Source organism: Salmo salar, chromosome 16, assembly GCF_965601325.2.
Source record: "Salmo salar chromosome 16, fSalSal1, whole genome shotgun sequence".
Taxonomy (NCBI): Eukaryota; Metazoa; Chordata; class Actinopteri; order Salmoniformes; family Salmonidae; genus Salmo; species Salmo salar.
Window position 1 is genome coordinate 60,498,556 of NC_138306.1, and position 24,836 is coordinate 60,523,391.

A 24,836-nucleotide genomic window follows, 5' to 3' on the forward strand; every position below is an offset into this window, starting at 1 on the left:
AAATGACTAAATTGTAAATGTAAAAAATGAGGGAAAATTAGGTGGATCTATTGAAGCAACATCTCAAGACATCAGTCAGGAAGTTAAAGCTTGGTCGCAAATGGGTCTTCCAAATGGACAATGACCCCAAGCATACTTCCAAAGTTGTGGCAAAATGGCTTAAGGACAACAAAGTCAAGGTATTGGAGTGGCCATCACAAAGCCCTGACCTCAATCCCATAGAAAATTTGTGGCCAGAACTGAAAAAGCGTGTGCGAGCAAGGAGGCCTACAAACCTGACTCGGTTACACCAGTTCTGTCAGGAGGAATGGGCCAAAATTCACCCAACTTATTGTGGGAAGCTTGTGGAAGGCTACCTGAAATGTTTTACCCAAGTTAAACAATTTAAAGGCAATGCTACCAAATACTAATTGAGTGTATGTAAACTTCTGACCCATTGGGAATGTGATGAAAGAAATAAAAGCTGAAATAAATAATTCTCTCTACTATTATTCTGACATTTCACATTCTTAAAATATAGTGGGGATCCTAACTGACCTAAGACAGGGAATTTTTACTAGGATTAAATATCAGGAATTGTGAAAAAACGGAGTTTAAATGTAGTTGGCTAAAGTGTATGTAAACTTCAAATGTATGTCCTCTGTATAGCTTGTAACCTGTAGACATGTTCAGGGATGATATGTCCTCTGTATAGCTTGTACCTGTAAACATGTTCAGGGATGATATGTCCTCTGTATAGCTTGTAACCTGTAAACATGTTCAGGGATGATATGTCCTCTGTATAGCTTGTAACCTGTAAACATGTTCAGGGATGATATGTCCTCTGTATAGCTTGTAACCTGTAAACATGTTCAGGGATGATATGTCCTCTGTATAGCTTGTAACCTGTAGACATGTTCAGGGATGATATGTCCTCTGTATAGCTTGTAACCTGTATGTTCAGGGATGATATGTCCTCTGTATAGCTTGTAACCTGTAGACATGTTCAGGGATGATATGTCCTCTGTATAGCTTGTAACCTGTAAACATGTTCAGGGATGATATGTCCTCTGTATAGCTTGTAACCTGTAAACATGTTCAGGGATGATATGTCCTCTGTATAGCTTGTAACCTGTAAACATGTTCAGGGATGATATGTCCTCTGTATAGCTTGTAACCTGTAGACATGTTCAGGGATGATATGTCCTCTGTATAGCTTGTAACCTGTATGTTCAGGGATGATATGTCCTCTGTATAGCTTGTAACCTGTAAACATGTTCAGGGATGATATGTCCTCTGTATAGCTTGTAACCTGTATGTTCAGGGATGATATGTCCTTTATACAGTCCTTTATTACTGTTAGTACAGCTCTTGTCATATCGTATGTACAGTATAGTTCCTGTGTGTTCATTCTTGGGCTGCTTTATTCCCCTCTAACCAGGGGGTGGTGTCAGTGGGTCTAAACTAGTAAAATATATAGAGCCAGGTCTCTCTCTTTAACTCATAATGCCCAAGGTTACTTCTGGATGATAAACTGGGGTTCACCTGGTTGGAAGATATTGTAATGAAACAGGCGGGGACACGAACCCTTAACCTTTAACCTTTCATCCTTAACCTCTTGATTAAACCTAGTCTGTTGACATTTCTCGACAATTATATATTTTTTTGTGTCAGAAGCAAATGTTTACTTGTTGACTGAAACGGATACTGTCCTTTTAAGTTTCATAACATGCAATATATATTTCCACAATGTTGTATGATGTGCCATATCCAGTGGTGTAAAGTACTTAGGTAGAAATATACTGCTCAAAAAAATAAAGGGAACACTTAAATAACACATCCTAGATCTGAATGAAATAAATAATCTTATTAAATACTTTTTTCTTTACATAGTTGAATGTGCTGACAACAAAATCACACAAAAATAATCAATGGAAATCCAATTTATCAACCCATGGAGGTCTGGATTTGGAGTCACACTCAAAATTAAAGTGGAAAACCACACTACAGGCTGATCCAACTTTGATGTAATGTCCTTAAAACAAGTCAAAATGAGGCTCAGAAGTGTGTGTGGCCTCCACGTGCCTGTATGACCTCCCTACAACGCCTGGGCATGCTCCTGATGAGGTGGCGGATGGTCTCCTAAGGGATCTCCTCCCAGACCTGGACTAAAGCATCCGCCAATTCCTGGACAGTCTGTGGTGCAACGTGGCGTTGGTGGATGGAGTGAGACATGATGTCCCAGATGTGCTCAATTGGATTCAGGTCTGGGGAACGGGCGGGCCAGTCCATAGCATCAATGCCTTCCTCTTGCAGGAACTGCTGACACACTCCAGCCACATGAGGTCTAGCATTGTCGTGCATTAGGAGGAACCCAGGGCCAACCGCACCAGCATATGGTCTCACAAGGGGTCTGAGGATCTCATCTCGGTACCTAATGGCAGTCAGGCTACCTCTGGCGAGCACATGGAGGGCTGTGCGGCCCCCCAAAGAAATGCCACCCCACACCATGACTGACCCACCGCCAAACCGGTCATGCTGGAGGATGTTGCAGGCAGCAGAATGTTCTCCATGGCGTCTCCAGACTCTGTCACGTCTGTCACGTGCTCAGTGTGAACCTGCATTCATCTGTGAAGAGCACAGGGCGCCAGTGGCGAATTTGCCAATCTTGGTGTTCTCTGGCAAATGCCAAATGTCCTGCACGGTGTTGGACTGTAAGCACAACCCCCACCTGTGGACGTCGGGCCCTCATACCACCCTCATGGAGTCTGTTTCTGACCGTTTGAGCAGACACATGCACATTTGTGGCCTGCTGGTGGTCATTTTGCAGGGCTCTGGCAGTGCTTCTCCTGCTCCTCCTTGCACAAAGGCAGAGGTAGCGGTCCTGCTGCTGTGTTGTTGCCCTCCTACGGCCTCCTCTACATCTCCTGATGTACTGGCCTGTCTCCTGGTAGCGCCTCCATGCTCTGGACACTACGCTGACAGACACAGCAAACCTTCTTGCCACAGCTCGCATTGATGTGCCATCCTGGATGAGCTGCACTACCTGAGCCACTTGTGTGGGTTGTAGACTCCGTCTCATGCTACCACGAGTGAAAGCACCGCCAGCATTCAAAAGTGACCAAAACATCAGCCAGGAAGCATAGGAACTGAGAAGTGGTCTGTGGTCACCACCTGCAGAACCACTCCTTTATTGGGGGTGTCTTGCTAATTGCCTATAATTTCCACCTGTTGTCTATTCCATTTGCACAACAGCATGTTACATTTATTGTCAATCAGTGTTGCTTCCTAAGTGGACAGTTTGATTTCACAGAAGTGTGATTGACTTGGAGTTACATTGTGTTGTTTAAGTGTTCCCTTTATTTTTTTGAGCAGTGTACTTTAAAGTACCACTTAAAATCGTTTTTGGGGTATCTGTACTTTACTATTAATATTTTTGACAACATTTACTTTTGCTTCACTACATTCCTAAAGAAAATAATGTACTTTTTACTCCTTACATTTTTCCCTGACACCCAAAAGTACTCGTTACATTTTGAATGCTTAGCAGGACAAAAAATGGTCCAATTCACACACTTATCAACAGAACCTCTCTGGTCAGTGTGACGAACCTCCCACTCTGTGACGACCCTCCCACTCTGTGACGACCCTCCCACTCCGCGACGACCCTCCCTCTCCGCGACGAACCTCCCACTCCGCGACGACCCTCCCACTCTGCGACGACCCTCCCACTCTGCGACGACCCTCCCACTCTGCGACGACCCTCCCACTCTGCGACGACCCTCCCACTCTGCGACGACCCTCCCACTCTGTCTGCCGTATTCTTTCTCTTTGCTCTTCTTTTCCTTATTAGGATGTCAGTGGGCGGAGCCGGGAGGGTCGTCAGCAAAATGGGAAACACCTGGGCCCGGGTGTGTCCCAGGATAAATTCACCTCTTCCTCATTCATTGAGGAGACTCTCTCCATGCAGAAACAGATTTTGGTTGTGGTATTTTTTGGTTGTTTGCATTGGCACCTTTCAACACCCTTCATTATCACATTTATACACAACCACTCACGCACACTACTGATTACACACACACACCATTGTTAATTATATTTAGTTTACTTTAGTTAATAAATATATTTTGTTATTCCTTATCTCCACGTTGTCTCCTTTTTTTGTTACACACTTTGAACCGGTTTGTGACAAGTGGGGGCTTGTCCGAGATCATAAGGTCGGTTTCTAGACATTTAAGGCGTATAGCACTTTGATGCATTATGAAGGACTAATACTAGTGTTGTTTGGCTCACTAGTATGTGTGTTGTGTTTGGGAGAACGTGGAGTTAATGTTAAAACTGTAGGTGCTTTGTTTGCATCTTTTGTTACAGCTTGTTTGAGTTGTAATGTTTGGTGCCCAGTACTGGATGCCTTTGTTTGTTTTGGTCAACTTGCCACTGTGTTGGATAGTTGGTTGTGTGCTGCGTTGGAGAATGTAGATTGGTTAGTTTCCAGGCCCCTTCCCAGGCTGGAGACTCTTGGGTTGGGTAGTGACACTAGCTACCTGGAGTTATAGCCTTTTCCCCCCTCTGTTAGGCTTAGTGACGTGTTTCACTTTGGAATATGTTGGGCGTGGGTTATTTAGTTTTGTTTTTGTGTGGGGTCTGTGGACTGAGCAGTTGTCTCGGGGCAAATCTATGGCTTGGGGGGGAATCTGCCAGCGTGCTGGGGGGAATCTGCCAGCGTGCTGGGGGGAATCTGCCAGCGTGCTGGGGGGAATCTGCCAGCGTGCTGGGGGTAATCTGCCAGCGTGCTGGGGGTAATCTGCCAGCGTGCTGGTGCTGGGGGGAATCTGCCAGCGTGCTGGGGGTAATCTGCCAGCGTGCTGGGTGGAATCTGCCAGCGTGCTGGGGGGAATCTGCCAGCGTGCTGGGGGGAATCTGCCAGCGTGCTGGGGTAATCTGCCAGCGTGCTGGGGGGAATCTGCCAGCGTGCTGGGGGGTTGTTTGCTTGCCAGCGGGCTACAGTGCGTAATTACCCACCGCAAATCCGTGTGAAGACTAGGGTTGAGTTACTGTAGGTTTTGGGAAAGCTCCATATATTTATCTCTTCTGTGGTGCCCAGTGTGATTGTCATTTCTCTGGTTGTGGTCTGGTGTGCTCAGCAGAGGGGAAGAGCGACTTTTTTTTTGTTTTTGTATTTTCTTGTGACTATGGTGTCTTACGTAAACGAGTTAATTCGCTTTCCATCAGAGGAGCTGTTAGAATTACGTACTAAAGAACAGCTGTTGAAGGTCGCTGAACACTACACTATTAGTGATAAACATCTAAAAAATGATGTTAGGTTGATATTGAAGGCCCTTCTGATGGAGAGTGGAATGTGCTAAAATGAAGCTGCAACAAGAGGTTAGGGAAGGAAAGCTCTCAGGGGAGAGTTTGCTCTGGGAAGGTGACCCAGATGTACTTAGGGGTCGTTCCTCTTTTGGGCGTGCCCCGGATACATTTCATATTGTTGGGAATTTACGGTTGTTGCCTCAGTTTAATGAAAAGGACCCTGATACATTCTTCTCGTTGTTTGAGCGTGATTGCTGACGCTAGGAGTTGGCCTGATTCTGACCGCACTTTAATGTTGCAGTGTGTGCTGACTGGTAAAGCGCAGGAAGCATATTCAGCTCTTAGTGTGGCCGACAGTGTCAGTTATGATAAGGTTAAAAGGGCGGTGTTACAGATTTACGAATTGGTTCCTGAGGCTTACCGCCAACGATTTAGAACTTTATAAAGGCATAATAAAGAGACTCATGTTGAGTTTATGAGAGTTATCTTCACAGTTTAGTCGCTGGTGTTCCGCCTCTGCAGTTATGACTTTCCAAGGGCTGTGTGAGCTGATTATGTTAGAGCAATATAAGGACACAATCCCTGATCGTATAGCCACGTACATTAACGAACGGAAAGTAAAGACTGTCGCTGAAGCTGCGGTTTTGACGGACGAGTATGTTTTGACTCGTAAAAGTGTCTTTGCAGAGCCCCGTATTCGGAGTGAGAGGGGGCGTTCGGAGTGAGTGGAGGCGTTCGGAGTGAGTGGGGGCGTTCGGAGTGAGTGGGGGCGTTCGGAGTGAGTGGGGGCGTTCGGAGTGAGAGGGGGCGTTCGGAGTGAGTGGGGGCGTTCGGAGTGAGTGGGGGCGTTCGGAGTGAGTGGGGGCGTTCGGAGAGATTTGGGCCTCGCTCACCGAGATACTCTGGTTCAGGGGCAGAGTTTCATTGAGCTAGGGTTGAGCCTGACTCCCGTGGTAAAGATGACTTGGGTCAAGAGTGTCACTACTGTTAAGGCTCAGGTCATTGGAAAAACGAATGTCTGGTTCTCAGGGATAAGGGTAAATTCAGTACAGGTGCTTACGTCAGTTCACTCCTGACACATTGTCTCATGCCCAGGGGCATGTGAAAGTCCATATTGACCCAGACTATTTACCTTTCATTACGGAGGGTTTTGTGTCTATGTTAGGAAGTAACGACCTAGTGCCAGTGAAGATCCTGAGAGACACAGGTGCCTTTGAATCGTTTGTGTTGGAGTCTGTTACCCTTCTCTGCTGAGACTGATTCGGGGAATAGTGCTCTAATTAGGGGAATAGTGTTCTAATTAGGGGAATAGTGTTCTAATTAGGGGAATAGTGTTCTAATTAGGGGAATAGTGTTCTAATTCGGGGAATAGTGTTATAATTAGGGGAATAGTGCTCTAATTAGGGGAATAGTGCTCTAATTCGGGGAATAGTGCTCTAATTAGGGGAATAGTGTTCTAATTAGGGGAATAGTGTTCTAATTAGGGGAATAGGTTTGAACAATCTGTCAGTTCCATTGCATAAACTGATGTTGGATTGTGGACTGGTGAAAGGTGAGGTTGTTGTGGGGGTGCGTCCTTAATTGCCTATTGAGGGTATCGACGTTATCCTTTGGAATAACTTGGCTGGTGAGCGTGTGTGGCCTGTCGTGTTTCCATCTCTAGTGGTTTCCACTAAGCCGTCATTTGTAGGGATTCCTGATGAGAGTGTGCAGAGTTTACCAGAGGTGTTCTCTGCGTGGCGACCTGGTCACTGCGCCAACTAACGAGAATACCATAAAGACTGTCACTACTTTCCCCGTTATCCCGTTATCTGTATCCCGCTCCGATCTAATCGATGCGCAACGGACTGACCCCACATTAGAAGAGTTGCGTGACCAAATTGTGCCTGTGGAACAGCTGGGAGATGTCGCCCATGGCTATTTTCTCCAAGAGGATGTCCTGATGAGAAAGTGGGCGTCTCGTGGTAGTAGTTTTCTGGGGGAGGCGATTAGTCAGGTTGTTGTACCGGTTACGCTTTGTGAGTTGGTGTTGACAACTTCCCACAACGACGTTGCTGGAGATATGGGTGTGAGGAAAAACCTACAATCGCATATCAATACTTTTTTTTTTGGTCTAGGTTAAAGAGGGATGTTTTTGAGTTCATCAAAACGTGTCACACCTGTCAATTAACTGGTAAACCTAAGCAAGCTATTAAGCCGGTACCACTGTGTCCTATTCCTGTACTCAGCCAACCTTTTGAGTATCTGATTATTGACTGTGTTGGTCCTCTGCCTCGTTCTAAAAAGGGTAGCAGTTACCTGTTCACTGTGATGTCAGACCACTAGGTTTCCTGCTGCCTGTCCTCAGGTCTATCACCACTAGGTTTCCTGCTGCCTGTCCTCTCAGGTCTATCACCAATAGGTTTCCTGCTGCCTGTCCTCTCCGGTCTATCACCACTAGGTTTCCTGCTGCCTGTCCTCTCTGGTCTATCACCACTAGGTTTCCTGCTGCCTGTCCTCTCCGGTCTATCACCACTAGGTTTCCTGCTGCCTGTCCTCTCCGGTCTATCACCACTAGGTTTCCTGCTGCCTGTCCTCTCTGGTCTATCACCACTAGGTTTCCTGCTGCCTGTCCTCTCAGGTCTATCACCACTAGGTTTCCTGCTGCCTGTCCTCTCTGGTCTATCACCACTAGGTTTCCTGCTGTCTGTCCTCTCTGGTCTATCACCACTAGGTTTCCTGCTGCCTGTCCTCTCTGGTTTATCACCACTAGGTTTCCTGCTGCCTGTCCTCTCTGGTTTATCACCACTAGGTTTCCTGCTGCCTGTCCTCTCTGGTCTATCACCACTAGGTTTCCTGCTGTCTGTCCTCTCCGGTCTATCACCACTAGGTTTCCTGCTGTCTGTCCTCACAGGTCTATCACCACTAGGTTTCCTGCTGCCTGTCCTCTCTGGTTTATCACCACTAGGTTTCCTGCTGCCTGTCCTCTCTGGTTTATCACCACTAAGTCTGTGCTAAAAGCTTTGACTCAGTTTCTCTCACCGTTTGGAATCCCTAAGATCATTCAGAGTGATCAAGGATCTAATTTCACCTCTAATCTGTTTGGTCAGGTTCTCCAACAGCTCCATATTGAACACAGTTTGTCTAGCGCCGATCACGCGCAGAGTCAAGGAGCGCTGGAATGTTTCCATCAAACACTTAAGTCTTTGTTGAGAGCTTATTGTACTGAGATGGATTGGGAGGAGGGGTTGCCTTGCTTACTGTTAGCCTCTAGGGAGGTTTCACAGGAGAGCACGGGTTTCAGTCCAAATGACCTTGTGTTTGGTCATAGGGTGCGTAGACTTCTCTGTTCTCCAGGATGACTGGAAGTCTCCCGAGCCCCTCAAGTCCCTGTTATCGTATGTGTGTGATTTCCGGCGACGCCTGTACGCCGCTGGTGAAATGGCTAAAGAGAAGCTATCATCTTCACAGGAGAGGATGAAGGGCGTATCTGATCGGCGAACTGAGCCTCGTTACTTTAGTCTAGTTGCCACTCCAGAACGGAGAAAAGCACACCAACTGTGCCATGTAAATCTGTTAAAACCCTATTATGCGCGTTCCTCTGAGGCCGAACAGTGTCTACAGAGTCTACAGAGGACAGTAAACCTGTTATTTTGGCCTACACTGTTATTCCGCTGGGTTCTTGTCATGCTAGGTCCGTGCATGAGGAGGAAGATGTTCCTGGTCCCGATGATTGCATACTGCAGGGTAGATTGAAAAATTCAGAGACACTGGATATTTTAGACAGCCTTCTCGCTCATCTACCTGTTGATGGGCGGAAAGAGATGGTTGGTCTGATTCGGAGATTTCCAGGTTTGTTTTCTGATACACGTACAAACTTAATAGAACACGATATTGACATTGGAGATGCTGATCCCATTCATCAGCGGTTCTATAGAGTTTCTTCAGAGAAACTGAGTTGTCTGGATGCTGAGATCAGGTACATGCTGGAGATAGCAGAGCCTTCTTTCTCCAGTTGGGCTTCTCCCTGTATCTTGGTCAATATTTAATTTACTTTAGTTAAATAAATATATTTTGTTATTCCTCATCTACATGTTGTCTCCTTTTTTTGTTACACACTTTGAACCGGTTCATGACATCATCCCTACTCTGTCTGCCGAATTCTTTCTCTTTGCTCTTGTTTGCCTTAATAGGATGTCAGTGGGCAGAGCCGGGAGGGTTGTCAGCGAAATGGAAAACACCTGGGCCCGGGTGTGTCCCAGGATAAATAGACCTCTTCCCCATTCATTGAGGAGACTCTCTCCATGCAGACACAGATTTTGGTTGTGGTATTTTTTGGTTGTTTGCATTGGCACCTTTCAACACCCTTCATTATCACATTTATACACAATCCCTCACTCACACTACTGATTACACACACACACCATTGTTAATTATATTTAGTTTACTTTAGTTAAATAAATATATTTTGTTATTCCTTATCTCCACGTTGTCTCCTTTTTTTGTTACACACTTTGAACCGGTTCATGACATCATCCCTACTGCCTCTGATCTGACAGACTCACTAAACACATACATCATTTGTAAATTATGTCTGACTGTTGGCGTGTGCCCCTGGCTATCCGTAAAATAAAAAAAACATATGTGCCGTCTGGTTTGCTTAATATAAGGAATTTTAAATGATTCATACTTTTTTTTTTTTTTTGTGGTCTGGGGGCCGGAACATAATTGTAATTTGTAGACTGCAAACTGACAGACAGATATACAATTTGACTAAAACATAATTATTTCAAACCTTGCTTATGAGTGGAAATACTTTGGAATAGATTTCCAAAATTAAAATCACTTGGAGCTGATTTGATGGTGTTTTTACAGTCATGTCCAATGGAGGGAAGCCCTGATCAACACAGCCCTAAACTGGGTGGAGTCTAGGACCCAGCAGACAGTTAGAAGGGGGAAATTGCATCCCAATATGGCGTCCGGAGTGTGGGTGTGACAAAAGGAAAGGAGTGGGCGTGTGGAAAGGAGTGTGTGTTCAAAGCGCTCTGCTATAGGTTAGATGATTTTGATTGGTGTTTTTCCTCCCTTCCGTTTACCACCCAACTATCGTACAATGAGCTACCATACCACGGGAGTTCAGACCTCTGTTTTTCTGCCAGAGGATTAGTCTGTGACGTTGTTCACTGTTCTACACAAATAATTATACACTGAACAAAAATAAAAACATGCTACAGTTTCATTGATTTTACTTAGTTACAGTTTATTTAAAACTGAGTCAGTTGAAATAAATTCATTAGGCCCTAATCTATGGATTTTTACACGACTGGGAATACAGACATGCATCTGTTGGTCACAGGTACCTTAAAAAAAAAAATGGGCCTCACAATGCGCCTCAGGGTCTCGTCACTGTATTTTTGTGCATTCAAATTGCCATTGATAAAATGCAATTGTGTTTGTAGCTTATGCCTGTCAATTCCATAACCCCACCACTCTGTTCACAACATTAATGTCAGAAGAAAAACACTCTTCTAAACAACGCCATACACGTGGTCTGCGGTTGTGAGGCTGGTTGGATGTACTGCCGAATTCTCTAAAACTACATTGGAGGCGGCTTATGGTAGAGAAATTAACAAAATTATCTGGCAACAGCTCTGGTGGACATTCCTGCAGTCAGCATGCCAATTGCACACTCTGTCAAAACTTGAGACATCTGTGGGCATTGTGTTGTGCTACAAAACTGCACATTTTAGAGCAGCCTTTTATTGTCCCCAGCACAAGGTGCACCTCTGTAATGATCATGCTGTTTAATCAGCTTCTTGATAGGCCACACCTGTCAGGTGTATGGATTATCTTGGCAAAGGAGAAACGCTCACAATAAGCTTTTTGTGATTATGGAACAGATCTGGGATCTTTTATTTCAACTCAATAAACATGGGACCAACACTTTACATGTTGCATTTATATATCTGACGTTATTTAATGTTGCTTCGTGCGTGGTATGCCTGTGCTAACTGTGACTGCCGGACAGTAGTGCTTGTCAAACAGTAGAGAAAGTGTTGCCGTTCATGCCCTCCCTGTTGAGTTGTAGATTGTATGTATCAAGGTAACATCTAGATGGTTATCAATATTAGTTATTTATTGTGTAGACTGCTATCCTACTTGAAATAAAATCGTGTGAGATATTTTTTTTTTTTGCCAAGTTAGCTACCTCTGGCGACGCGATAGTGATACCACAGATAGATATTTCACCGGATGTAGAAATGTGAAGCATCCGCTTGGCGTTTTCCACTCACTACCAAATATGGTAGTCGGGCCGACATTCTGCTAATATTTTCATCGATGAAACATTTGATCTCAATACATTTTTCTGTTCACAAAACTATAATCTGTTACGAACAGAGTGGACTACGTTTTCTGTAGACTTTACCCTTTGCCAAAGCTTTTTTTTTTTTTTTTTAAATGCGTTGTTTAGAAGGAGAATTGAGTTCACGGCACGTCAGAGTAGGCGTTCCCTAACTGAAATATGCAAATATTGGCTTAGAACGCGCCAATAGGATCTCGCTAGCTCTTGCTTGGCTCTGCCCACTATGACTCATTAGTTCCGGTTTGAAACGACGGGCTGTGGTCTATCTTGGTTTTCTTCTACAGATCTTCGGTGAAACCCAGGAAGAGGCGGCTTCACGTCGAGTGGCAAAACATCCGTCCAATTATCTGATTCGCTTTCCAAACACCCACAGCTTTCGACAAACCCACTCTCCGGTCGCCATATTTGGCTGCAGCTGCTCATACTTGGATAGGGTGGTACCACAGATAGAACAATGAGACATGTTTTACTGGATGGATAAATGTGAAGTGAGGAAGCCTAGTTGCCGGCAATGGGAGAAGATGGATTTTGACCGATATTCTGCACATTTTCTCACCGATTAAACATTTGATCTCAATACAGTTTTCTGTTGTCCAAAACTAAAATATGTCACGAACAGAGTGGACTACATTTTTTGTAGACTTTAGTCTTTGCCAAAGTTACGAAAAAAAATAAGCATTGTTCAGGAGTACACACGCGCACTCCACAGAGTAGGCGTAGCCTAACGGAAATATGCAAATATTGGCTTGGAACGCGCCAATAGGATCTCGCTAGCTCTTGTTTGGCTCTGCCCACTATGACTCAGTAGTTCCCGTTTGAAACGACGGGCTGTGGTCTATCTTGGTTTTCTTCTACAGATCTTTGGTGGTCTTCAATAGGGCTGTTGTGTGTTGGTGAGGAGAGGTTGCAGCTAGCCCTGGGAAATATTCAGTGTGGAAAGAAGAAATAATAATACAAAACAGTTTTACTAAGAGTGCCCGTGTTTATATGTGAGGAATTTGCAATAAGCTGCATAATTTACCGAGGATTCAAGGTAAGGTCGCTGAATAATTTGCTTGTATTCTGTGCGGGTCTCAGTGTGGCAAGGCTTGCCCAGTATTGTAGCCTATAAGCCAGGCTGCGGCCTGCTTTACCTTCCCCCTGCGCTCTCACACAAGGACTTCAGGCTCGTTATGTCGCTAAAATAACTCATGTGATACTCGGTCACATCCATACTAAAAACGTGTTCACGTCTCAATTTTAATTCAGTCCTTGGGGGAAAGAAAATGGCGTTGACCAACTAAATGAAGTGTTATTTTAGCTTAGCAAAGCAGCCAGAAATTGGTGTAGTTGTTTGGTTTCAGACGCCACAGGGTTGTAATAATTCCCCATCATGCAGCGAGGCCCGAGTTTGGCGCCAAGGCCGTCGGGATTTTGTCCCAGTCTACATGTGTTGTTTTGTAATGGTGGACTATTGTTGTACATATAGAGGAGGAAGCAACACCATGAGACAATATGCCTGATTTTATATCCAAACTATTCTATTCGGTGACTGAGGTTTGGGGGTCGTTATTAGCCAATTCAACTCCACGATTTACAACGGAGTTGAGCAGCGACTAGTGTGAGCGGACTGGGAGTTACAATGTCACATTAAATTCAGGTTTTTATTTAAAAAAATTAAATAATAATTAAGCTACAGATTCATTACTAAAAATAATAACCTTACAATTACACACGACCATCGATGTAATTGTGGGCTATTCTTTGGGTGCTGAATGAAACCAGTAGTTTTTAATAAATACAACCCATATATGACTGTGGAAGTCCAGTTCGCCCACGCTAGTCACTGTTCAACTCCATAGTAAATCTTTGAGTTGAATTAGCTAGGGTAGTTCAACATTGGAAATGTACAGTAAAAATAATATTGTGATTGTCAAAACATACGATATATCATCAACTAATATCCGATATGTAACTATCCATTTCCTCACATCACTAAATGTAATAGTAGCTAATAATGTAAACTTTCGGATGTATAATGTAATCATTTTCCAATAATATAGCCTAATAAATATACTGAATGTGTAACATTAACGTTTTTGCTCTTAATGTAATAATGAATCTCTGTTTGCTGACCTTATACACTGAACACTCCCCTCTGGAACTTTTGGAGCTGTATACAAACAGGAGTGGGTCCAGGGTGTCTGCAGAAACACCTGTCTGTGTGTGTATATATATATAACTTACTACAGCATCAGACATTTTTACTGTGGAATTTTAAGGATATTGATAGGCAAATGGCCCTTAAATCTTCCATTGATCCTTATGGAACGACCCCTGACCTCTGTAAAATATGAAGACTGCGAGTGGTAGTAGCAGTAGTAGCACTAGTAGTAGCAGTAGTGGTAGTAGCACTAGTAGTAGTAGCAGTAGAAGTAGCACTAGTAGTAGCAGTAGTGGTAGTAGCACTAGTAGTAGCAGTAGTGGTAGTAGCACTAGTAGCACTAGTAGTAGTAGCAGTAGCAGTAGTGGTAGTAGCACTAGTAACACGGTAGCCTAGTAGCACTAGTAGTAGCAGTAGTAGCACTAGTGGTAGTAGCACTAGTGGTAGTAGCACTAGTGGTAGTAGCACTAGTGGTAGTAGCACTAGTGGTAGCAGCAGTAGTGGTAGCAGCAGTAGTGGTAGTAGCACTAGTGGTAGTAGCACTAGTGGTAGTAGCAGTAGTGGTAGTAGCACTAGTAGTGGTAGTAGAAGTAGTAGTAGTAGAAGTAGCACTAGTAGTAGTAGTAGTAGTAGAAGTAGCACTAGTAGTAGCAGTAGAAGTAGCACTAGTAGTAGCAGTAGAAGTAGCACTAGTAGTAGCAGTAGAAGTAGCACTGGTAGTAGCAGTAGAAGTAGCACTGGTAGTAGCAGTAGTGGTAGTAGCACTAGTAGTAGTGGTAGTAGCGGTAGTAGTAGTGGTAGTAGCACTGGTAGTAGCAGTAGAAGTAGTAGTGGTAGTAGCAGTAGAAGTAGCACTAGTAGTAGCACTAGTAGTAGTGGTAGTAGCACTAGTAGTAGTAGCAGTAGTAGTAGTAGTAGCAGCAGCAGCACTGGTGGTAGTAGTAATTTTTATTTTATTATATATTTTTAAATGTATTTCACCTTTATTTAACCAGGTATTTATATATTATATATATAACCCTTTATTTAACCAGGTATTTATATATATATATATATATATAACCCTTTATTTAACCAGGTATTTATATATTATATATATAACCCTTTATTTAACCAGGTATTTATATATTATATATATAACCCTTTATTTAACCAGGTATTTATATATATATATATATATATAACCCTGACCCTTTATTTAACCAGGTAGGCCAGTTGAGAACAAGTTCTCATTTACAATTGCGACCTGGTCAAGATAAAGCAAAGCAGTTTGACACATACAACAACACAGAGTTACACATGGAATAAACAAACATACAGTCAATAACACAGTATAACAAAAGAAAACAAAAAGTATATACAGTGAGTGCAAATGAGGTAAGTTAAGGCAATAAATAGGCCATGGTGGCTAAGTAATTACAATATAGCAATACTAGTAGCAGCGGCAGTACTACTAGCAGCGGCGGCGGTACTACTAGCAGCGGCAGCGGCGCTAGTAGTAGTAGTAGCAGTAGTAGTAGTAGCAGCGCTAGTAGTAGTAGTAGCAGCGCTAGTAGTAGCAGCGCTAGTAGTAGCAGCGCTAGTAGTAGTAGTAGTAGCGCTAGTAGTAGCAGCGCTAGTAGTAGTAGTAGTAGTAGTAGCAGCGCTAGTAGTAGTAGTAGTAGCAGCGCTAGTAGTAGTAGTAGTAGCAGCGCTAGTAGTAGTAGTAGTAGTAGTAGCAGCGCTAGTAGTAGTAGTAGCAGCGCTAGTAGTAGTAGTAGCAGCGCTAGTAGTAGTAGCAGCAGCGCTAGTAGTAGCAGCAGCGCTAGTAGTAGTAGCAGCAGAGCTAGTAGTAGTAGTAGTAGCAGCGCTAGTAGTAGTAGCAGCAGCAGCGCTAGTAGTAGTAGTAGCAGCAGCGCTAGTAGTAGTAGTAGTAGCAGCGCTAGTAGTAGTAGCAGCGCTAGTAGTAGTAGTAGTAGTAGCAGCGCTAGTAGTAGTAGTAGTAGCAGCGCTAGTAGTAGTAGCAGCGCTAGTAGTAGTAGCAGCGCTAGTAGTAGTAGTAGTAGCAGCGCTAGTAGTAGTAGCAGCGCTAGTAGTAGTAGTAGTAGCAGCGCTAGTAGTAGTAGTAGTAGCAGCGCTAGTGCTAGTAGTAGTAGCAGCGCTAGTAGTAGTAGCAGCAGCGCTAGTAGTAGTAGCAGCAGCGCTAGTAGTAGTAGCAGCTGCGCTAGTAGTAGTAGCAGCTGCGCTAGTAGTAGTAGCAGCAGCGCTAGAAGTAGTAGTAGTAGCAGCAGCAGCAGCGCTAGAAGAAGTAGCAGCAGCGTAGTAGCAGCGCTAGTAGTAGTAGTAGTAGCAGCGCTAGTAGTAGTAGTAGTAGCAGCGCTAGTAGTAGTAGTAGTAGCAGCGCTAGTAGTAGTAGTAGTAGCAGCGCTAGTAGTAGTAGTAGTAGCAGCGCTAGTAGTAGTAGTAGCAGCGCTAGTAGTAGTAGCAGCTGCGCTAGTAGTAGTAGCAGCTGCGCTAGTAGTAGTAGCAGCTGCGCTAGTAGTAGTAGCAGCAGCGCTAGAAGTAGTAGTAGTAGCAGCAGCAGCAGCGCTAGAAGAAGTAGCAGCAGCGTAGCAGCAGCGCTAGAAGAAGTAGCAGCGTAGCAGCAGCAGCGCTAGTAGTAGTAGCAGCAGCAGCGCTAGTAGTAGTAGCAGCAGCAGCGCTAGTAGTAGCGGTAGCAGCAGCACAGTACCTCTGCTGTGTGTGGACCTGACTGATCATCTGTATCACAGCTACCGTAGACTGCCTGTGTGTATTGTTGCTGCTGTTTCACCCAGGGAGCTTCCAGCAGCTAGAGCAAATATTAAATCAAACAACCAGCCAGCAGCTGTAACCCTGTCATGTTTCTGTTATTACCGTTCTAGGCAGGGATGAGAAGAGGTTGGTTGGAGGTCACCAGAGAAACTCTAGCATGCTTTTTGACTTGACATTTATGGTGAGTGACATACTTGACGGTGTTTGGAGCCTTCTATGAATGTGATTAAGTACAGTATAGCACCGTAAAATACCTACAGCGTCTTCAGGAAGTATTCACACCTCTTGACTTTATCCACATTTTGTGACGTTAAAGCCTGGATTTAAAATTAATTTAAATTTAGATTTTTTTTTTGTCGTCACTGGCCTACACACAATACCCTATAATGTCCAAGTAGAATTATGTTTTTAGAAATTGTTTTAAAAAAATTATGAAAAGCTGAAATGTCTTGACGTTTTTGAAAGACTGCCTCATCTCTGTACCCCACACATACAATTATCTGAAAGATCCTTCAGTCCAGCAGTGAATTTCAAATACATTTTTATTTGTCACATACACGTGTTTAGTAGATATTATTGCGGGTGTAACGAAATGCTTGTACGTCTAGCTCCGAAAGTGCGGTATATCAAACCGTTTCACAACATATACCCCCAAAAACACATAAATCTAAGTAAGGAGTTGCAAAAAAACACAGACACTGGACAGGAACTCTGCCTAGAAGGCCAGGATCCCGGAGTCGCCTCTTCACTGTTGACGTTGAGACTGGTGTTTTGCGGGTACTATTTAATGAAGCTGCCAGTTGAGGACTTGTGAGGCATCTGTTTCTCAAACTAGACACGCTAATGTACTTGTCCTCTTGCAATTTCTCGCATGGAATAGCCTTAATTTCTCAGAACAAGAATAGACTGACGAGTTTCAAAAGAAAGGTCTTTGTTTCTGGCCATTTTGAGCCGGTAATCGAACCCACAAATGCTGATGCTCCAGATACTCAACTAGTCTAAAGAAGGCCAGTTTTATTGCTTCTTTAATCGGAACAAAAGTTTTCAGCTGTGCTAACATAATTGCAAAAGGGTTTTTCTAATGATCAATTAGCTAATCGAAGTTTATCATTTTAAAAGGCTAACACAACGTGCCATTGGAACACAGGAGTGACTGTTGCTGATAATGGGCCTCTGTACGCCTATGTAGATATTCCATAACAAATCAGCCATTTCCAGGTACAATATTCATTTACAACATTAACAATGTCTACACTGTCTTTCTGAGCAATTTCATGTTATTTTAATCGACAAAAAATTCGCCCACAAATTTTCTATAGGATTTAGGTCATATGATTTAGCTCGCACACGCTTTTTCAGTTCTGGCCACAAATGTTCTGTAAGATTGAGGTCAGGGCTTTGTGATGGCCACTCCAATACCTGGACTTTGTTGTCCTTAAGCCATTTTGCCACAACTTTGGAAGTATGCTTGGGGTCATTGTCCATTTGGAAGACCCATTTGCGACCAAGCTTTAACTTCCTGAAGGATGTCTTGAGATGTTGCTTCAATATATCCACCTAATTTTCCATCCCCATGATGCCATCTATGTTGTGCACCAGTCCCTCCTGCAGCAAAGCACCCCCACAACATGATGCTGCCACCCCCGTGCTTCACGGTTGGGATGGTGTTCTCCGGCTTACAAGCCTCCCCCTTTTTCCTCCAAACATAACGATGGTCATTATGGCCAAACAGTTCTATTTTTGTTTCATCAGAGCAGAGGACATTTCTCCAAAAAGTACAATCTTTGTACCCATGTGCAGTTGCAAACCGTAGTCTGGCTTTTTTATGGTGGTTTTGGAGCAGTGGCTTCTTCCTTGCTGAGCGGCCTTTCAGGTTATGTCGATACAGGACTTGTTCTACTGTGGATATAGGTACTTTTGTACCTGTTTCCACCAGCATCTTCACAAGGTCCTTTTGCTGTTCTTCGTCTCTAGTAGACAGAACGTGTCTCCTTCCTGAGCGGTATGACGGCTGCTTGGTCCCATGGTGTTTATACTTGCGCACTATTGTACAGATGAACGTGGTACCTTCAGGCGTTTGCAAATTGATCCCAACGATGAACCAGACCTGTGGAGGTCTACAATTTTTTTCCTGAGATCTTGGCTGATTTCTTTTTATTTTCCCTGATGTCAAGTAAAGAGGCACTGAGTTTGAAGGTAGGCTTTGAAATACATCCACAGGTACTTTCACTCAAATGATGTAAATTAGGCTATCAGAAGCTTCTAAAGCCATGACATCATTTTCTGGAAATTTTCCAAGCTGGTTAAAGGCACAGTCAACTTAGTGTATGTAAACTTCTGACCCACTGGAATTGTGATACAGTGAATTATAAGTGAAATTATCTGTCTGTAAACAATTGTTGGAAAAATTACTTGTGTTATGCACAAAGTAGATGTCCTAACCAACTTGCCAAAACGATAGTTTGTTAACAAAAAATTTGTGGAGTGGTTGAAACACTTAAACTAGTTTTAATGACTATGTAAACTTCTGACTTCAACTGTACATATGAGATGAGAGATGCACTATTTACAAACAATGAGTGATTAAGATGCTGTAGAATAGTATAGAGTACAGTTTACACATGAGATGAGTAATGCAAGATAGGTAGACATTGTTAAAGTGGCCAGTGATTCCTAATCTGTCTACAGGCAGCAGCAGCCTCCTATGTGCTGGGGATGGCTGTTTTAGCAGTCAGTGGTATAGTATGGAATACAGTATATACATATGAGATGGGTGACGCTGTAAACACACGATGTAAACACAATTTAAAAGTGACTAAGATACCTTAGAATAATGTGAAGTGCAGTTTATACATATGAGATCAGTTATGCAAGATACGGAAACATTATTAAAGTGGCTAGCGATCCATTCCTAAAAGTGGCCAGTGATCCCTAATCTACGTCTGTAGGCAGCCACCCCTGATGTGCTAGTGATGGCTGTTTAGCAGTCTGATGGCCTTGAGATAGAAAAACAGCTTCTATCTCTCGGTCCCAGCTTTGATGCACCTGTACTGACCTCGCCTTCTGGATGATAGCAGGGTGAACAGGAAGTGGCTCGGGTGGTTGATGTCATTTATCTTTTTGGCCTTCCTGTGACATCGGGTGGTGTAGGTGACCAGGAGGGCGGGAAGTTTGCCCCCGGTAATGTGTTGGGCACACTGCACCATCCTCTGGAGTGCTTTGCGGTTGTGGGCGGTGCAGTTGCCGTACCAGGCGGTGATCCAGCCCGACAGGATGCTCTCATTTGTGCATCTGTAAAAGTTTGAGGGTTTTAAGCCAAATTTCTTCAGCCTCCTGAGATTGAAGAGGTGCTGTTGTGCCTTCTTCACCACACTGTCTGTGTGGGTGGACCATTTCAGTTTGTCCGTGATGTGTACGCCGAGGAACTTGAAGGATAGGGGGGTGCTCCCTCTGCTGTTTCCTGAAGTCCACGATCATCTCCTTTGTTTTGTTGACGTTGAGTGAGAGGTTGTTTTCCTGACACAACACTCCCAGAGCCCTCACCTCCTCCCTGTAGGCCGTCTCCTCGTTGTTGGTAATCAAGCCCAATACTGTTGTCGTCTGCAAACTTGATGATTGAGTTGGAGGCGTGCATGGCTACGCAGTCATGGGTGAACAGGGAGTACAGGAAGGGGCTGAGAACGCACCCTCGTGGGGGCCCAGTGTTGAGGATCAGCGAAAAGGTGTTTCCAACCATCACCACCTCGGGGCGACCCATCAGGAAGTCCAGGACCCAGTTGCACAGGATGGGGTTCAGACCCAGGGCCCAAAGCTTAATGATGAGCTTGGAGGGTACTATGGTGTTGAACGCTGAGCTGTAGTCAATGACCAGCATTCTCACATAGGTATTCCTCTTGTCCAGATGGGTTAGGGCAGTGTTCAGTGTGATGGCGATTGCATCATCTGTGGATCTATTGGGGTGGTATGCAAATTGTAGTGGGTCTAGGGTGTCAGGTAAGGTGGAGGTGATATGATCCTTGACTAGTCTCTCAAAGCACTTCATGATGGCAGAAGTGAGTGCTACAGGGCATTAGTCATTGAGTTCATTTACCTTTGCTTTCTTGGGTACAGGCACAATGGTGGCCATCTTGAAGCATGTGGGGACAACAGACTGGGATAGGGAGAGAGTGAATATATCTGTGAACAAACCGGCCAGCTGCGCATTCTCTGAGGACGTGGCTAGGGATACCATCTGGGCCGGCAGCCCTGCGAGGGTTAACACGCTTAAACGTCTTACTCACGTCGGCCACGGAGAAGGAGAGCCCACAGTCCTTGGTAGCGGGCCGCGTCGGTGGCACTGTATTATCCTCAAAACGAGCAAAGAAGGTGTTCAGCCTGTGGAAGCAAGACGTCGGTGTCTGTGACGTGACTGGTTTTCCTTTTATAATCCGTGATTGTCTGTAGACCCTGCCACATATGTCTCGTCTGAGCCATTGAACTGGGACTCAACTTTGTCCCTATACCGACGTTTTAGCCCCGTGCCGACGTTTTAGTCCCGTGCCGACGTTTTAGCCCCATGCCGACGTTTTGGCCCCGTACCAAAGTTTGGCTTGATTGCTTTGCGGAGGGAATAACTACACTGTTTGTGTTCCATATTCCCAGTCTTCTTGCCCTGGTTAAATGCGGGTGTTCGCGCTTTCAGTTTTGCATGAATGCTCCTGTCACAGTTGTACCATAAGTCGTTAATCACAAAACAAAACGTATACCTCCACCCTTCTGCATCCCGGACAGATGTTTGTTCCTGTCGGCGCGATGTACTGAGAAACCAACTGGCTTTCGAGAGTCACACAGTATATCTCGAGAGCCATGTTTCCGTGAAGCAGAGTATGTTACAATCCCTGCTGTCTCTCTGAAAAGCAACTCTCGTCTTGAGCTCATCAATTTTATTATCCAGAGATTGGACATTAGCGAGTAAAATAATCGGGAGCGGTGGGTGGTGTGCATGCTTCCTAAGTCGGACCAGAAGACTGCCTCGAGTACCTCTCCAACGCCGGCGTTGTTTTGGGTCAGCCTTTGGAGTAAGTTTGATTTGCCCTGGGGAGAGCAAACAAGGCATCCGCTCCAGGGAAGTCGGAGTTCTGGTCGTAATGCTCGAAGTTCTGGTGAGTTTCCACCGCTCTAATATCCAATAGTTCTTCCCGGCTGTGTGTAATGACATAAAACAACTCCTGAGCTAATAATGTAAAAAATGGTACATAAACAAACTTAATACTGCAGAGTTGCTTAAGAGGTAGTCGCGATGCTGCCATCTCCGTCGGCGACTCATTGGACATCAAAAAGCGATTCAACCACAAAGACCAGGGAGGTTTTCCCGATGCCTCGCAAAGAAGGGCACTTATTGGTAGATGGGTAAAACAAAACATTGAATATCCCTTTGAGCATGGTGAAGTTATTAATTACACTTTGAATGGTGTATCAATACACCCAGTCACTACAAAGATACAGGTGTCCTTCCTAACTCAGCTGCCAGAAAGGAAGGAAACTGTTCAGGGATTTTACCATGAGGCCAATGGTGACTTCAAAACAGTTACAGAGTTTAATGGCTGTGATAGGAGAGAACTGAGGATGGATAACCAACATTGTAGTTACTCAACAATACTAACCTAAATTATAGAGTGGAAAGAAAGCCTGTACAGAATACAAATATTCCAAAACATGCATCCTATTTGCAACAAGGCACTAAAGTAAAACTGCAAAAAAATGTGGCAAAGAAATGAACTTTATGTCCTGAATACAAAGTGTTATTTTTGGGGCAAATCCACCATCACGTCCCTCTTAATATTTTAATAAAACAAAGTGGAGGCTGTATTATGCTATGGGGGTATAGATCTAAGCACAGACAAAGTCCTAGAGGAAAACCTGGTTCAGTTTGCTTTCCAACAGTAGGAGACAAATTCACCTTTTCAGCAGGACAATAACCTAGAACACAAGGTCAAATACACTGGAGTTGCTTACCAAGAAGACATTGGATGTTCCTGAGAGGCCTAGTTAGATTTTAAAGCCGCTTTTTAAAAAAACATTTTAAGTCAACTATGGCAAGACTTGAAAATGGCGGTCTAGCAATGATCAACCACCAACTTGACAGAGCTTGAGGAATTTAACGAATAATGTTCAAGTATTGTACAATTCAGGTGTGCAAAGCTCTTAGACTTACCCAGAAAGACTCTGCTGTAATCACTGCCAAAGGTGATTTTAACATGTAGAGACTCTGGGTTGAATAAATCCCTAATAAAGATATATATTTGTTTTTTTATATTTTAGAACTTTTCTTCCACCTTGTAACAACAAAATGTGTTGAACGTGGAGGGGTGTGACTACTTCCTGAAGACACTGTCTAATGTAGACATGCGTTATGTAAGCAAACGCCTCGATGACACCAACAGTCACTGCATTTTGGTACCTCAACTAAATACATTTCTAATGGAATGCAGCCTTGCAGGGTTGCAGCGGTGCCTTGCAGGGTTGCAGCGGTGCCTTGCAGGGTTGCAGCGGTGCCTTGCAGGGTTGCCTTGCAGGGTTGCAGGGTTGCCTTGCAGGGTTGCAGCGGTGCCTTGCAGGGTTGCCTTGCAGGGTTGCAGCGGTGCCTTGCAGGGTTGCCTTGCAGGGTTGCAGCGGTGCCTTGCAGGGTTGCCTTGCAGGGTTGCAGGGTTGCCTTGCAGGGTTGCAGCGGTGCCTTGCAGCGTTTCTGCGTTGCAGCGTTTCTGCGTTGCGTTGCAGCGTTGCTTTGCAGAGGCAGTTGCAGTGTGTTCTGTAGTGCCGACGTTGCATAAATCCAACCTATGCATCAACCTGTAGACGTGACAGAAATAGAATCAGAAGGTGAATGTTGAACTTTTGTTGCACATATTCATTACGTTGGATTACATAATGCAGAAAGTTTGACTGCAGAATTTTACGCTGCGTTGATGCAAGATCGCTGTGGATCTGACGGAGGAGGAGTAATGCTCCCCCTGAATGTTTCTACGGTAACGCTCGTACAGAGGCCCCCCATTCTGCAAGCTATTCTGGCTCTTAGCTCTGTCACGTCTTCTACCTCTGATGTCTCCTCTCCTCCCTGTAGGTACGTCAGGATGAAACGCCTCAGGTCTTCAAGCAGCAGTGACAGTTCTGACAACGAGAGTGAGTCTTTACATCATGACATGATGAAACCCACGACAGTCATTGAGAGAATAACATGCTGTCGTCTGTAAACAGAGAAAGGCTTTAAATGTTGTTGTTTTTTTCTTCCCCCAACATTAACCGGTCTACCCCCCTTCCTCTTCCTCTCTAAAACCTAACGCATACTTTATGTCGGCTGGCGCTGAGTTCGGAATGAACGGAACCAGTGTACTCGCATACTCCCTTTAAAAGACCGTCGCTTGAAAAATGTTTTTAAACTGCAATAGTACTATTTGTCCATCTTGAGACGCCGTAGCCAGTATACAAATTCTGAAAATCCCCTCTACCTCTCTCTATCCCTCTACCTCGTTCTACCCCCCTCCTCTACCTCGTTCTACCCCTCTACCTCGTTCTACCCCTCTCTAACCCCCTCCTCCCTCTCTAACACCCCTACCTCTACCTCGTTCTACTCCTCTACCTCGTTCTAACCCTCTACCTCGTTCTACCCCTCTACCTCGTTCTACCCCTCTACCTCGTTCTAACCCCCCTCCCTCTACCTCTCTCTAACCCCCTCCTCCCTCTCTAACACCCTACCTCGTTCTACCCCTCTACCTCGTTCTACCCCCCTCCCTCTACCTCTCTCTAACCCCCTCCTCCCTCTCTAACCCCTCTACCTCGTTCTACCCCTCTACCTCGTTCTACCCCTCTACCTCGTTCTACCCCCCTCCCTCTACCTTGTACTGCTCAGGTCCTTCCACCTCCTTCTGCTCCTCTAACAAGTATGGAAGTAAACCTGGAACCCCTGCCTCCGTGCCCAAGAAACCAGCCGAGGTACGCCCTTTACCCACACACACACACACACACACACACACACACACCTCCCGTCAGAGGTACGCCATGCTGCCGTTCCTTTACACACACACCTCCCGTCAGTTACGCCACGCTGCCGTTCCTTTACACACACACACACACACCTCCCGTCAGTTACGCCACGCTGCCGTTCCTTTACCCACACACACACACACACACACACCTCCCGTCAGTTACGCCACGCTGCCGTTCCTTTACACACACACACACACACCTCCCGTCAGTTACGCCACGCTGCCGTTACTTTAGCCACACACACACACACACCTCCCGTCAGAG

At 44.7% G+C, this 24,836-nt stretch overlaps 1 protein-coding gene across 2 annotated transcripts in view; it reads left to right on the top strand.

Annotated features, from left to right (window-relative positions):
* The first annotated feature begins 12,453 nt into the window (after positions 1 to 12,453).
* jade3 (jade family PHD finger 3) overlaps positions 12,454 to 24,836 on the top strand; it is a 32,766-nt gene continuing 20,383 nt past the window's right edge. The window contains exons 1-4 of one of the 2 annotated variants that reach the window (XM_045697523.2): positions 12,454 to 12,668; positions 16,661 to 16,731; positions 23,650 to 23,708; positions 24,436 to 24,518. In XM_045697523.2, the coding sequence (XP_045553479.1) occupies positions 23,660 to 23,708; positions 24,436 to 24,518 (132 nt within the window). In that variant the 5' untranslated portion in view covers positions 12,454 to 12,668; positions 16,661 to 16,731; positions 23,650 to 23,659. The remainder of the gene's footprint in view (positions 12,669 to 16,660; positions 16,732 to 23,649; positions 23,709 to 24,435; positions 24,519 to 24,836) is intronic. The other variant, XM_045697522.2, reaches the window with a different exon arrangement.